The sequence below is a fragment of the Dipodomys spectabilis genome, unplaced genomic scaffold (genome assembly GCF_019054845.1).
Source record: "Dipodomys spectabilis isolate Male_0828 unplaced genomic scaffold, ASM1905484v1 ptg000241l, whole genome shotgun sequence".
NCBI lineage: Eukaryota > Metazoa > Chordata > Mammalia > Rodentia > Heteromyidae > Dipodomys > Dipodomys spectabilis.
The window spans coordinates 8761187-8776706 of NW_024870918.1; the positions used below are offsets into that span (position 1 = coordinate 8761187).

General features: G+C 39.5%; 1 protein-coding gene across 1 annotated transcript in view; it reads left to right on the top strand.

The window, feature by feature from the left end:
* Positions 1–4602: 4602 nt before the first annotated feature.
* Rorb (RAR related orphan receptor B) overlaps positions 4603–15520 on the top strand; it is a 79653-nt gene continuing 68735 nt past the window's right edge. The window contains exon 1 of the mRNA XM_042699392.1: positions 4603–4642. Coding sequence (XP_042555326.1) covers positions 4603–4642 — 40 coding nt within the window. The remainder of the gene's footprint in view (positions 4643–15520) is intronic.

The window sequence follows — 15520 nt, forward strand, 5'->3', positions numbered from 1 at the left end:
CCCTCTGATATTAGAGACGATCCCATGCACCATGTTGGTGTCAACAGCGTTCAATAGCTGCTACCTCCAATGGGATGGGAGTCAAGGGAAAGGGAACAGAGCGACTTGCTCCTGCTTCTATTGAAAACACCCCTCACCAGAAAGAAATTCATCCTAGGATGTAAGAAAGATGCAAACCAATGGGATAACATCCCAAAGGAGCAAGTAAAATACCAGCCAATGGGAATGAAAGGAAATTTAAGAGAAAAACAATCCATCAAGAGGAGGTTTTTTTTCCCTTGTTCCAACCTCCTTTTCCTATCCTAGCCAATTATAATTAGATAAAGAACAAGAAGAACCAATCACTTTTCTTCTTAACCTACTCCTCTTTCCCACTAAACAGTAGCAAGCAAGCAAACATACTACAAAGATGGTTTGTCTATATAAAACCTGAGTTAGAGAAGCACAGAGATAACATGAGATTTCTATGAGACTTGTTGATCCTTTGATGTTATAGTGAATCAGCCAGAACACACTCACCCATTCATACACTGCACATGTTTATGAATCCCTATGCTAGATGCTAAGAGACACATACACACACAGAGAGGGTTTTATCTCTAAGGAGCTTACATGCAAGGTGAAAGGTAAGCATATAAACAGGATTAATGAAGAAGGACAGGACTAGATGAATGGTTAAAAAAAACCACTTAAGAGCCCAGAGTAAACAGACATTGCTGTGGATAGACGCTACAGAGGTGGTAGATGCTAAGCCTGGGTCTTCAAGACCAGGATAAATGTGGATAGATGGAGCGGAGTAGAGAGAGGCATTAAAGAGGCAAAAGATGTGGTATGAACAAAGCAGAAGAGTGAATGTCACAGGCGACTCCCTGAAGAGAGCTGTCCCAGGTCGGGAAAGCCCAGCCAAGGAGGAGCTTGAGTTTATCTCGAGGATGCTCAAGGACCAGAAAGGCTTTACAAAGGAAAGGAAAGTTATGACTTTAGAGAAATGCCAACCATTTGACCCTCCTTCCTGAATGCTGGCGCTGGATTCCTCCCTCCCATCACCCAGGCTGCCTTTGTTTCTAGAGGCTAGTAACTAACTGTGCATGAAGATCCTGCCAGATAGCTTTCCATATCTCTGTCTGGATGACCAGGGCAAGTTTTTCTTTTTAAGACTCAAGAGACTACTCCTGATTTGATTGCCAATGCCTGTGATTGGTGCCTGTAAATTCCATTCCAAGCAAGGCGAGAATGAATCAACTTTTAAGGAGTTCACAGGGACCAATTCTGTCTCCACTTTTAAACTATATACACAAAACATTTGGGAACTCCCAAATCTACTTGCTTCCCCACAAAAGAGCTTTACTTGGATGGCTCATTCCCATAATTCTAGCTATTCAGGAGGCTGAGATCTAAGGACTATAGTTCAAAGCCAACCCATGAAAATAAAGTCTCAAGATTACTATTTATCTCCGATAAACACCTCCCCCAACAACAACAACAACAACAACAAAAAAGCAGCCAGAACTACAAATGTGGCTGGAGAGTAGAGCCTCAGCCATAAGACAGTATGAGATGCTTAGTTCAAGACCCAATATCCGCACAAAAACTAATGGGTGAGGAAACCCTTACATAGCTTCCTTATTTTCCACAGTTCTTCCATGTATGATATTTTTAGTGTTACGCAGAAAGATATGCATGACAATAAGAGACGATACTAAACTCCATAGGTTTTAACTGGATTTAATGTAATATGAAAGACTGTGTACTACATCAGATTTATTTCCCAATACCAAATGCCAATAGCATCACTTACTAATTAATGAATATTGAATGAGTGAATTAATGAACAATAACCAATGAACAACCAATGGGAAAAGCATAGGTGGACAGATTCATTTGCAACTCTAGCTACCGAATGTCCAGTACATTCTGGGGCTACACAATCTCAGATTTACTCCTTACATGACTTGTTACTATTTCCTGTGAAAGATATGCAGTCTGAAAGTGAAGTAAGCCAGGTCCAAAGGAACATAGGCCCCATGGTTTCCCTTATTTGCAATAACTAGTATATGTCTGAAACAAGCAGAAAAGATCAGATAAGTTGATGTTAGGTGAAATGAACCCCAAGATAAGTATTCAAATGTTTCTTTTTCTTTCATGCAATTGTTTCTAACATATTTATAAGATGATTTCTTTGTTGCTTTGTATGTCCCTTCCCCATGGTATAACCCCTGCTTTCACTGTATTTGATGTTGGTATAATTTGTGGAGGGGAAGGGAAAAAAACAAATCATTTTTTCCATTGCAACAATGAGATGTTCAAGTCATTATGTTGAAAAACAAACTTTACAACTTTGGCGGGGGGGGGGGGGGGGGGAGGGTGTGTTATGGGGGGTGGGTGGGAAGGGGAAACAAAGGAGGAGGCTACAATGCTTGATAAGAAATGTACTCATTATCTTGCCCATGTAATTGTAACTCCTCTGTACGGTATTTTCACAATAAAAAAAAAAGATATGCAGTCTGAGACTGCGCAACTTCACTCACTCTAGAATTGATCAGCTTACCCAAGAATTCATAGCCAGATAGGCTAACTCCAAGACCAATACTTTTGTTGAACTTTCCCAGAATTTTTCTAATCATAACTAACACCCTAAAGGGTATTGCTATAGTTCCAAGACCCTTAGGTTCTGACTCAGTGGGTTTACTGCCAAACTGAGTCTACTTTGTCCACCATGACCTTTACCAATCTCTGAAATGACAAATCCTTGAAGAGTAAGCCAGGCTATTAATTAGCCAATGGTTCATCATGATCTATACATCAGCAGTGTTATCTACAGCAAAGCTAATGGAAGACTATATTATTCAGCTGTGTGAGTCCACTATTAGTATGGTTTAAAGTTAACTAAAAGCAAATACTAAAAGCAAATTTTAAAAAGCAAATGAGGCTAGAGGGTTAATCCTCTTTGTTTAAGTTGGTGCATGACAAGAATCATATTTCTTATGGGATTTTTTTTCTGTTCCAGGGGCTTGAACTCTGGGCCTGAGATGCTTTTGCTTAAGGCTAGAGCTCTATCATTTGAGCCACAGCTCCCCTTCAAGCTTTTTCTGAAGATAAGAGTCTTACCAACCTTCTTGCTTGGGCTGGCTTCCAACTGCAATCCTCAGATCTCAACTTCCTGAATAGCTAGGATTACAGGCATGAGCCACCAGCACCTACCTTTCTTGTGCTTTTTGAAAAAGAGTTCAGGGATCTTCATAGCTGGAGATCTGTTAGGACCACTTTAGCAGTGATTAAAGCTCTAGATAACTTGGCTTCACACAAAATCAGTGAATGGAGTTGGGGGGAAGAAATCCCTGGGTATGGATGTTTGTATGCTCTCCAATGCACATCCAGAGCTGAGAGCCACATAGTAATTGCGTGGAATTACCAAGTGACCACCCACCTCAGCACCTCTTTCCTTCCTGCCCTTCAAAACCCAGTTCTACTACAACGGAGTCCGGAGGGCAGAGGATGTGCTTCAGCGGTACTGTGCTTTCCCGGCAGGTGTAAGGCCCTAAGCTTGAGCCCCAGCACCTCAAAACACAGAATGCATCTTCTCTGCACTATAATGTAGGTCACAAGGAAAAGCAGAGATTTTTTTTTTTAAGAAAGAAGGCAGAAAGGAGAGAGATAAGAAACTATTTGTAATGAGCAGTTAGGGAAGAGAAAATGAATGCTGCCAAAGACAAAGGTGAAAGAGGTGTAAGGAATGAAGAGAAAGGTTTGAGGCTCATCATCAAAGCAATATAGCAGCTCTAAGCAAAAGTTAAATAAAGCAGACATTTATGTAAGCATTTTGCCCTCACATAAAAGCACATTTTTTTTGCTGTAGAGGTCAAAGCAATTTTATATTTTTATATATTTATCCTTCCCAGTGACAAAGGTTGAGGATCAAAAAATTGTTTATCTTGGGGGGGGGGGGGGAGCACTGAGGCATGCTGGGAGAAAACAGCCAGATCTGACTTCAGAATTGGAGTCAAGTGACTTGCCTAGTGTTAAGTTCTTAAATTGACTATAGCTTCTGCTATAAGTCACACGTTAATTTCTTCAACCGTAAGATGTGTGTGGATTCTCTCACAGATCATTGTGAACTGGTACTTGGGAGAACAGGGAAGCATTAATGTCCTTATGCAACTCTTCAATGCTACACATCAATAAGAGTGTCCAAAATATTGGGAGTAAATCCATGTCAGACTTCTAGGTTGGCATATGCATATTAGAGCTGCTTCTAAAAGGATGAAAGCAAAGGTGGAATTTAAGTGCAGAAAGTGTAGCTAGCTATAAGATTCTGGAGAAGGATGAGTTTAAACTGCTGATTACAATTTAGCGAATGCTGGATTGTTTGGCAAATAAGTCATCAAAAGAGAAGCGAAGATCCTCCCTCCTGCCTCCTCCAGTGAGCAGCCTTTCACCTTTGGTTAATGAAATGGAGCAGTTGGTGCCTTTAACTCCTCTTTCATTTAATCTCGTTAATGCAGTCTGTTGGAAATCTAGCTATGGGATAATGGAGGGGCGGTTGTCAGACCTCAAGTGAAAAGTGGAATCTTTCTCAGTGTGGCTTTTAGTTGCTCCATCAAAATGTGTGAGAACCACCTCAAAAGTAAAGCTGACGCCACTGGTGAGTGTGACATTTGCTTCTTTCTCCCGATGTTTAGCTGTGTGAATGAATGTCAGGCAAGAAAGTCAGTGTTTAGAAGCTCTCAGCAATATGCATGGGTGGCTAGGGGTGTGTGTGTGTATGTGTGTGTGTGTGATGACAATAAATTCATTTGTGACTAGAGAATATGTATTACAAACCAGCTTAATTTGATACTGAAGATGATGTTTAAATACAAATCTTGTCGTATCCTTAGGTGAATTACCACATGTATGTAAGGGGGCAGGGGGAATTTAGCCATCATATGCTCTCATTCGTTTAACAACATGAACACCCTTGTCATAATTTTGTTATTTCATTTCAGCCACTAATATATCTATAGTTAAGATCACTTTTGTAATTAGAAACCAAACCAATCGTGTCACACGAATGGAGGGAGGAAGGGTAAGCAAATGCAGCATTATGTTTAATGTGCATTATATAAAATTTAAACTCTGTAACCTGAGGTTAGGGATGCAGTGGTAAAAACAGGGAGACTGGTCGAAGGGGTGGTGTTGATCAAGACGCGTTGTACTCATAGTCAGACTTACAGAATTGAAACCTCTTCGTACAACTTCTTAATAATAAAACATCAATGAGATGCATGATTTATGCCAGACACTTTCATCGTGTGTAAGAAATCCATTTCAAAACATTTTATTTGGTCAAAGAGTTATCAACTCTTTAAAAAAATTGGAAGGGGAAGGTTCCTTTTAAATTTTTCTTTAGGTAAGTCATGACAGAATTCCACAAACACACATTTCCTGACAACATAGGTATGTCTCCATACTTATTTTTAAAAATATTTCAAAGTAAAATGCTTACATCAAATTTCTTAATAGCAGTAGCTGGAAATATTAAAATGTAAAATAACGTAATTATGTGTTTAAAACAATGATAACTTTGCAATTGTTCCCCCCCCCAAAAAAAGAACTAATCAAACGAAGGCTCTTTATACCTCTAAACTCAGAAACACATCTTTCCACAGTGCTTAGGACCTTCTAATCCCTATATTTTTCAAAAAGAATAGATACTATCTCTATGCTACAAGGGACCAATGTCAAAGTCTATGTACTTGAAGATTTTTGCTATTGAAGGAAGTCATTGACAACAGGTTGTAGTTCTGACATCAATGGAGTATTTAAATGACTGTTTATCCTCCCTATTGACAGATTTACTTGGGATATTGTTGCTATTGTTGTGTAGAAATTAGTATCACTGGACATATTAACATCTATGTACTTAATCCTCTTTGGGTCTCAATCACAATTAAGCGAGGCTCACAGGTGAACAGATATGTTTCTCTCTTCCATGATTTTATACAAAAACACTAAACACACTGTTACCTCTTAGTGTAGTTTTACCAAACACAATGTTTCATTTTATGGATTTTCTTACATAGACACATAAACATCTAAACAAATGTGTTTGAGAACATGGATGCTATTCTCTTTAAATTGTAGTGGGATTCAAAGGTATATTCTTAAAGAGTCAGAAATTTTTTAATTATTGCAAAATCCTTGGTACTATGCTTAGCAATTTCCATTTTTTACCAGTCTTTTTCCTCTAATACATTTTTTTAAAACAACTAAGAATCTGTTCAGCTTTATAACTAATTCAGACCTTCAGAGAAATGGGTGAACAAAAACCACAAAAATTTAATCCACCTGGTAGCATCCGAATGCCTTTGATACAAATTATTGCATACATAAAAAACAGCATTAAAAATGACCACAAACATCTCCATTTAAACATCACATTTGTGAACCAGTGGCTCACATCTGTAATCCTAGCTACTCAGGAGGCTGAAATCTGAGAATTATAGTTCAAAGCCAGCCTGGGCAGAAAAAAGTCCATGAGACTCTTATCTCCAATTAACCAACAATAAGCTACAAGTGGAGCTGTGGTTCGAGTGGTAGAGTGCAAGCCTTGAGCAAATAAACAAATAAATAAAAATAAAAAAAAGGAGAGTGTGAAACTAAGTACTTGAGCAAATAAATAAAAATAAAAAAGGAGAGTGTGAAGTACTTAGTACTAAGTACTAAGTCAAGCCTCAGCACAATAAAATCAAATAAAATAGATACAACCAAGTATTACAAATGACAGTTATGAATGTTCTTGTAGGAAAAACCATTCAAAAGTTGGAAATTTCCTTTCTATTCTTCTGATCTTTTTTAACAATGACACAGTGGTGGTGTTTCAGGGAACGAAAAGGTATGTGCCCGTGTTCACACAACTTCACCAGCTTACATAAACACGGAGTAAAGCTGCCTGGGATTATGAACAGCATGCTGGCTCTGATGAGCTCAAAAATAAGATAGCTTGGGTCCCATAATATTTAGGATTATGCTGGTAATCTCTTTAGGAAAAAAGTATGCAGTATCAGCAGAACAGGCCCTTGAGTCTTGGAAGGAGCTATAAGGAATTCTAACTGTGTTGGTGGCTAACCCTTTGGCCCAGACCCACCCTGACAAGAGACCTTTGTGGTAGAACATAGCACCTGGTAGCCCAGGGTAGAATTTAGAGGACAGAGCTTCTGTAATAATATATACTAAGTGTTTGTTTTACCCTTGAAGCCATTTCTGGGGCTACATGCAAAGGAGAACTTATTCCCTCAAATTTCCTGGGTCTCCTTTTTTTCCACAAAGCCATATGAATAGGAATGGACTCGATGCAAATATGCCTTTCTCTTAGCTCTGAACTCATTTCACTGTACAGGTGGACAAGATTTAATGTTGTCTCTTTATTTCCACAATTTCTTTTAAATCAATTCAAGGCTGAAGTGATGAAGGCTAAAATGCAAGTTTGCCAGGACATAAATAGTATAATAATAATTCTCAAGACAGACATTTGCACACAGTATTTAGCAAATTGTGGCACTGTTTTTGATAATAAACAAGAATTCCTATCATCTCAGCTGTGACTGAAAGAGCATTGATATCACAAATGTCTCTGTCTCTCCCCCTCTGTATCTATTTATCTACACACACACACACACACACACACACACCTATCTGTGCCTGTCTCTCTTTCTTACACACAAGAAGAGATGTGAATATCATACTTATATTCTATAATCCATTTCTAAAGCCAATTGGCTACATAAATGGCTATAGATGCATTTTAATGTTTGTGATCTTCTGCCTCTCCATCCCAAGCTAGTGCATCTATGCACTACTTTGCTAAGAACCTGAGTTTTTAACTCAGCTTTGAATAACCAGAAGTACAATGGCTACAAAGACTGAGATTAATTTTGTAAAACACTGTGAATCTGTCCTTTAAAGTGAATAAACATTTGGCCTTTCCACCAACAACAAATGCGCGATCTTTTGTTCTGTATCTTCTGTGGCACTTGGTATAGCCAGGGTTTGGAATGATCTGTGTCCTTAGAAATGCAAGGTAGCAAATTGTTTACATTTGTCACTCAATACATGTTTCGCAGTATCATTAGCAGGCTCTTCAGATCTTTTGCCCATTTTTTTCAAGTTTAGGACTAATTTATATATTTGGGGCACACATTCTTTATCAAATGTGTTTTGCAATATTTTTTTCCAATTCTGTAACTAATATCTTCATTCTCCCAATGTAATTTGATGTTTAAAATAGAAAAAAAAAACTGTGTTTTCAGGGCTTCTTGTGCATCTGACTTTGACTACAACCTTCTCACATGAGGTCAAATTTTGAATTTTCCATTTGTGTTGTCATGTTAGAGCTCAGATACTTTCAGATTTTGGAACATTTCAGATTTTTTTAAGTTTGGTCAGGGAATTACAGCTGTATTCTCAGTTGTTAGCAAAGAGGGAACTGCTCTGTGCTGTGTCAGAGATTTGTATCACGGCTCCAACTCCTTGAATTTTAAAAGAAAGGAAAGGAAAAAAATATCCACATCATATAAACTACAATCTGTTCTAGCCAAAGCACCATCAACACGTAGTAGTAGATTGTCTGCTATGTGCTGTACCTCCATAGAGAGATGAAGACAGAGATAGAGAAGGAGATGGAGGTAGAGGTGGAGGTGGAGGTGGAGATGGAGAAGAAGGTGGAGGTAGAGGTGGAGATGGAGATGATACTGGAGGTGGAGATGAAGATGAAGTTTTCCCCAGCCAGGCATTTTTAGTTCTCTACCGTGTCTGGGCACAACGCCAGAGAGAAAACTTAGAGCCATTCAGTTGACTTTGGCATCGTCTTGACTTTGCAATTTCCTTCTCCAAGAGGAAGTAAACTAATACACTTGCCCAGTAAACACCTTCGGTATGGTGCGATGTGTACGTAGCAAAAAATCCTTGACATCCCTACATATTGCTGCCTTATTTCTACAGCTGCTGAATGTGTTTTTTAAAATAATTTGTATTTCCTATTCATTTCAATAGGGGGAGGAGAGAGCACATCATTTTTCATTACTCATAATTCTTCTTTTTTCTTTCATTGGTATAAGAAAGAAAATAGTGGGCTGGGAAGGTGGCTCAGTGGTAGAGCGCTTGCCTTGCATGCCTGAGACCCTGGGTTCCATTCCTCAGCACCACATAAGCAAAAAGAAAAAAGCCGGAAGTGGGGCTGTGGCTCAAGTGGTAGAGCGCTAGCCTTGAGCTGAAGAGCTGAGGGACAGTGTCCAGGCCTAGAGTTCAGGCCCCACGACCGGACCCCCCCAAAAAAATTTTTTTAAAAAGAAAATAGTTACAAATATCCCATCTCCTCTGAGCCTTCACTTACTAATATACCTTGAAAAGAATTTCTTTTCTTGGTGAAAATACTTCTACCTCTTTACCCACACCCAAATCTCTTAAGAAGGTTTTCTGCTTATGAATTTGTTTTTTAAAAAATAACTTCTTTCATATGCTTTTTTTTTCTCTCTGAAAGGAGATGTTTTGCCCTTTTTGAATTATTCTCTAGGAAATAAACTCTGACTAGTCCCTCTGAGCAATCCGAGAAACTTGATTTTTATTCCTTTATCTCTCCCCTTCACTGATGGTGGTGCTGAATAAAGTTGAGATTCCTGTTGACACTTTCAACTACATATAAACCAGAAGAAATAAAGGTTGTGGGCAGGGAGGAGCTTAGGAGAGACAAGTCTTATCCACTGGGGGAAAAAACAATTTCTCTAGTCATCTTATAACTAGAAAAATCAGTTCTCAAGTAGAGTACTTCTTCAAAAGCAAGTTCTTGACATAGAAAATTAGTGCTTGAATCAGGCTGAGATGTAAATTTACTGAGCAGTAAATTGAATAATAGCTTACCTTTCTCTATTATAAAGAATTTTGCTGGGTTTTTGAGTTCTAGAGTCATTATTACATTGCAAGTTTTGACTATATAGGTTCAGGGCAAGACCTAAGTTGTCCATATTCTATCTTTTTTATGACATTCTTGTGCAGTACCGGGACTTGAACTCAGGGCCTCATGTTCTCACTCAAAGCTGGAGCTCTATTACCTGAACCACAGCTCCACTTCTGGTGTTTTAATGGTTACTTGGAGATGAGTCTCATGGACTTCCTACCCCGGCTGACTTTGAATCACAATCCTCAGATCACAGCTTCCTGGTAGCCAGGATTACCGGCGTGATCTGCCAACACTTGCATTGTTACACAGCCCAGAAAACACCGCTGCTGCCACTGATGGACTATACTTTAGGTCAGCAAGTCTGGACAGCTTTAGGATATTGTGGGAAGAATGAGAATGAGATGAATATCCATCGTGACAAGTATGTCCTGTTAACTGCCCCAATACTACATTTAACAGCAGCTGGCCCAACGCTACATTTCCAGAATTACCCTAGACAGCTGGAGAGAAAAAAAAGCTGCTGACCCCCTACATCCACCTAAAGAAGTCAACTTCGTACATTCATGTCCTTAAAGAGAAAGGGTTACTTTTTTATCGTCTGGGTTTGAAACATAGACCCAGCACTCAGGAGGCGGAGGTAGGAGGATCGTATGTACAAAGCCACTCTGAACTTTATATTGAATTTGAACCCAGCCTGAATCACATGTGGAGAGTGTTTCAAAATGGAGGGAGGACCAGGTGTCCGGGGTCCTTGTTGAAATCCTCATTACTGAGGAGGCTGAGATCTGAGGATTGTGGTTCAAAGCCAGCCCGGGCAGGAAAGTCTGTGAGACTCATCTCCAATTTAAAAAAAAAAAAAAAACCACCAGAAAACCAGAAGTGGTGCTGTGGCTTAAGTGGTAGAGAGCTAGCGTTGAGCTGAAGAGCTGAAGGACAGCTCCCAGCCCAAAGTTCAAGCCCCACAACCGACAAAGAAGGAAAACAAGATGAAGGAAGGAAGGAAGGAAGGAAGGAAGGAAGGAAGGAAGGAAGGAAGGAAGGAAGGAAGGAAGGAAGGAAGGAAGAGAGGGAGGGAGGGAGAAGAAAAGGAAGAGGGAAGCAAGGTGAAAAGGAAGAGAACAGGGAGGGGAGAAAGGGGGGAAAGGGAAAAAAGGAGAGATGGAAGGAGGAAGGTGAAGGAAACTACATTTTAAAAAAGTCTCAAGACTGTATCTTTAAGCACATACTGAACATCCTGATAACTGGAGGATGAGCTGTGGCTCAGTCTACACTGAGTCGACAAGGACAAGCCACTGTTAAGCATCATTAGAATATGGAGGTAACACAGAGTCCTCAACAAGCATGAAACTTGAAAACAACTGATATTTTGAATCTTAAGTATAACAATGCATGATGTTTGTGGAATATGCCAGTTTCTTTCTTCTACTATTCAATCAGTGACCAGAGTTTGGGGTTATATACACATATGTATACATATATATATACATATATATATATGTATATATCTACCCAATTGTCCTACTGTCTTTATGAACAAAACAAAATGTCTAAAAGGCCATGATAAATACTATTTTCCTAGAATTCTATGGGGTTTTATCTTTATGACAGGACAATTCAAAATCTCATCCATTTTCAGAGTAGCTGTGACCGTGGTGACCTGGGCATCATAGGACAGTGCTTCTCAAATTGTAAGGCTGCTCTGGGGAGCTTGTTAAAAAGCAAATTTGGCTTCAGTTGGCCTTAAGTGAGTATTGTGCGTCTGCCTTTTTAACCTATATCCAGGTCAGGGAAGAGGCCTCCATCTATAAAAAAGACTGTTTGAGGCGAAGGAAGACACTAACTTCTCTCAGCCTGAATCATCTCAGTACCACCTGTGTTTAATGAGAATTAAACAAAAAATTATGAGTTTAAAACCACTACAACAAGTGATTTAACCTGCCCATCAAAGACACCATTTGACTTCTTAGCAGTACGGTAACTCCTGCCTTTATCTGAGAGCATACATTCCAACACTCTCAGTAAACACACGAAATAATGGATACGAAGCCTTAAAAGCATTATGTTTTTTCCTAGATGTGCTGATGATAGAATTTAACTTGTAAATTAGGCACAGTCTGGCACCGGTGGCTCATACCTATAATCATAGCTTCTCAGGAGGCTGAGACCTGAGGATCATGGTTCAAAGCCAGCCTAGGCAGGGAAGTCTATGAGACCCTTATCTCCAATTAACTACAAAAAGCTAGAAGTAGAGTTGTGGCTCAAATGTTAGAGTGCTAGCCTGGAGCACAAAAGATCAAGGACAGCACCCAGGCCCAGAGTTTAAATCCCAGGACCAGCGAAAATAAATAGTTACAATAAGACATTGACAATGAATATTAAAATAAAACAAATACAATCCATATACATCGATTGATAACCAAACAAAGATCTACAGTGAGTGTTATCAGAGTCCTCTGAACGGCATCCACCAAATTGGATATGTAGGACCACTCTGAACTAATGAGGTCTATGCAGACACATTCCTGATTTGATGTCAGCAGTCTCTTAGAATTGTCTGGATCTTTCTAGAACTATCGAGAACATCGTAAGGATGGAAGCTGAAATCTTTACCATTTATCCACTTGGGTTCACCACTTCTGATGAAACAGAACTGTAGAGGATGGCGTGTCAAAAACACCTGTGCTATCACAGACCTTTGCACTTCTATGACCTGAAAATTCGCATGTGAAGAGATAGTTGCTTTTCATCCTGCCAGTGAGGGAAGGTTGGAGTGCAAACAGAGACTTTTAACTTGGATTCTCACAGATGGTAGAGGAGACACAATTTGGAGAGATGAGACACAACTTTGGTTACTGAGACCATCTGCACAAAAGCATTTTTTAACCAAAATAGTTATCTTTATTGGAAACTTTCACATGTGTAAATTGTGCTTCACTAAGACATTAAGAAATACAATTGCTCCGTCCAGTTCTAGCATAGCTATAAAATTACAGGAAACAGAAGCTAACAAACCCAGTGTCCAGGAATGTAACCCAAACGGTGTCCAGGAACAGAATATCCGCTGGAACTTGTAAATCTGGTATGCACTTCTTACATCTCTGCAAGCAAAGCAAAAACAAAAACATAAAACATAAAACGTATGATACTACAACAAACAGCCCCAACCCAAAAGCCAGAAAATGGACTTCTGCTCCACTAACCACCCCTTATTGCTTTCCTGTCTGAACTAACCCCTACATTTTTTTTTTGTCAGTAGTGGGGCTTGAACTCTAGGCCTGGGTGCTGTCCCTCAGCTCTTCAGCTCAAGGCGAGCGCTCTACCACTTGAGCTACAGTGCCACTTCCAGTTTTCTGGTGGTTTGTTGGAGATAGGAGTCTCACAGTCTTTCCTGCCCGGGCTGGCTTTGAACCATGATCCTCAGATCTCAGCATCCTGAGTAGCTAGGATTACAGGTGTGAGCCACCAGCGCCCAGCAAGGTTTGGTTTTTTTTTCTGTTTATATATTTGTTTGCCTCTGAAGGGAGTTTACCTGGTAGAGATCATTCCTAGCCAATAGCCCACTTCATTTACTTCCCAAAGGAAGATTTAATACATCCTATCAGAGTTACCAGAGAAGACTTTCCAAAATATGTTTGCAATTGCATTCTCAAGATTCTGCTGTCTTTTTTTTTCTGATTTTTTTCACTCCAAATAAGAAAAAAAAAATCTGTATTTATTTAGTTATTCCTGAAGCTTTTTAACGCAGAATGTCCTGCTTGCTAGACTGATGCTCTACCTCTTGAGTCGCACTCCTCATACTTTTTACTCTGGTTATATTTGAGATAAGGTCTTGCTTTTGTGTCCAGACTGACCTGAACTCTGATTAAGGTCTTGCTTTTGTGTCCAGACTCACCTGAACTCTGATTCTCAATTAAAACTTCTTACAGTTCCTGGGATGACAGGTACAAATCACTATGCCCAGATTTTCAGGGGGGGGGGGGGTGAGGATGAGGTTTTGAGATGGAATTTAATGAGTTTTGGTTAGTACTAGCCTCAAAACACAATCCTCCTGATCTCAGCCTCCTAAAGAGCTAAGATTCACAGACATGAGCTACCTCACCACACGTGGCTGAAAATTGGTAATTCTCAAAGCCTCCTTCATAAAAGCAAGTGTGTCAAATCTCCTTAGGACCACTGCTTTAAGAGGTTATAAAAAAAGCCTCCTTTAGGACACCATTGCAAACAAAAAGAAAGGATAACCTCATCTCTGCTCCAGTTTAAAAGGTACCCAGAATGTAAAAACGGCCAGGTGACATCAGAGGAGTTAAATTGGTGGGAATATACAGATGCAAGAGCATGCATAGTCAAACGCTCCTCCAAACAGAATAGACTTAGCTTTAATGTGGCCTTGTTTGTGATCGTTTGGGTAAATGCCCAAAAGTGGGATTGCTGGATCATAGGGGAGCTCTATGTGGAGTCTTTTGAGGAACCTCCATACTGCTTTCCAAAGTGGTTGAACAAGTTTACACTCCCACCAACAATGAAGTAAGGTTCCCTTCTGTCCACATCCCCTCCAGCATCTGTTGTTATTAGAGTTCTTGATTTTTGCCATTCTAACTGGGGTGAGGTGGTATCTCCATCTTGTTTAGATTTGCATTTCTTTTATGGCTAGGGAGGTTGAGCATTTCTTCATGTGTCTATTGGCCAGCCTTCCTTCTTCTTCAGAGAAGTTTCTCTTTAAGTCTTTAGCCCACGTATTTATTGGGCAGTTGTTTCTTTGAGGATTTGTTGTTGGGGGATTTAATTTTTTGAGTTCCAGGTATATTTTAGATATGAGACCCTTGTCCATTGTATGGCTAGTAAAGATCTTCTCCCAATCCGTGGGCTTTCTATTGATCTTGCTAGCTATGTCATTTGCCATGCAGAAGCTCTGCAGCTTCATGCAATCCCATTTGTCCAACATTTCTTTAATTTGTTGTGTTTCTGGGTCTCTATTAAGAAAATTTCAGCCTGTGCCAAGGAGACCCAGGGTTTCTCCTATTCCATCCTGTAATGTTTTCAGGGTGTCTGCTTTGACTCTGAGGTCTTTGATCCATTTAGAGTTTATTCTGGTGCAGGGTCATATATAAAGATCTAGCTTTAGTTTTCTACTAGTGATTAACCAATTTTGCCAGCACCATTTACTGAAAAGGCTCTCTTTCTTCTATTCCATTTTTTAGCTCCCTTATCGAAGATTAGATGGCTATAGGTCATGTGGGTTCATTTCTGGGTTTTCAGATCTATTCCATTGGTTCTGAGGTCTGTTCTTGTGCCAGTACCAAGCTGTTTTGATTACTATGGCTTTGTAGTAGAGTTTGAAATTTGGTATTGATATTCCTCCAGCACTAATTTTTCTGTTAAGTATTGTTTTTGCTATTCAGGGTCTTTTATTGTTCCATATGAATTTTTGGATAGCTTCTTCTATTTCCTTGAAGAATGAGGTTGGAATATTGATAGGTATCGCATTGAATTTGTAGATAGCCTCGGGAAGTATTGCCATTTTCACGATGTTAATCTTTCCAATCCAGGAGCATGGGAGGTTTTGCCATTTTCTAAGTTCTGCTTTGA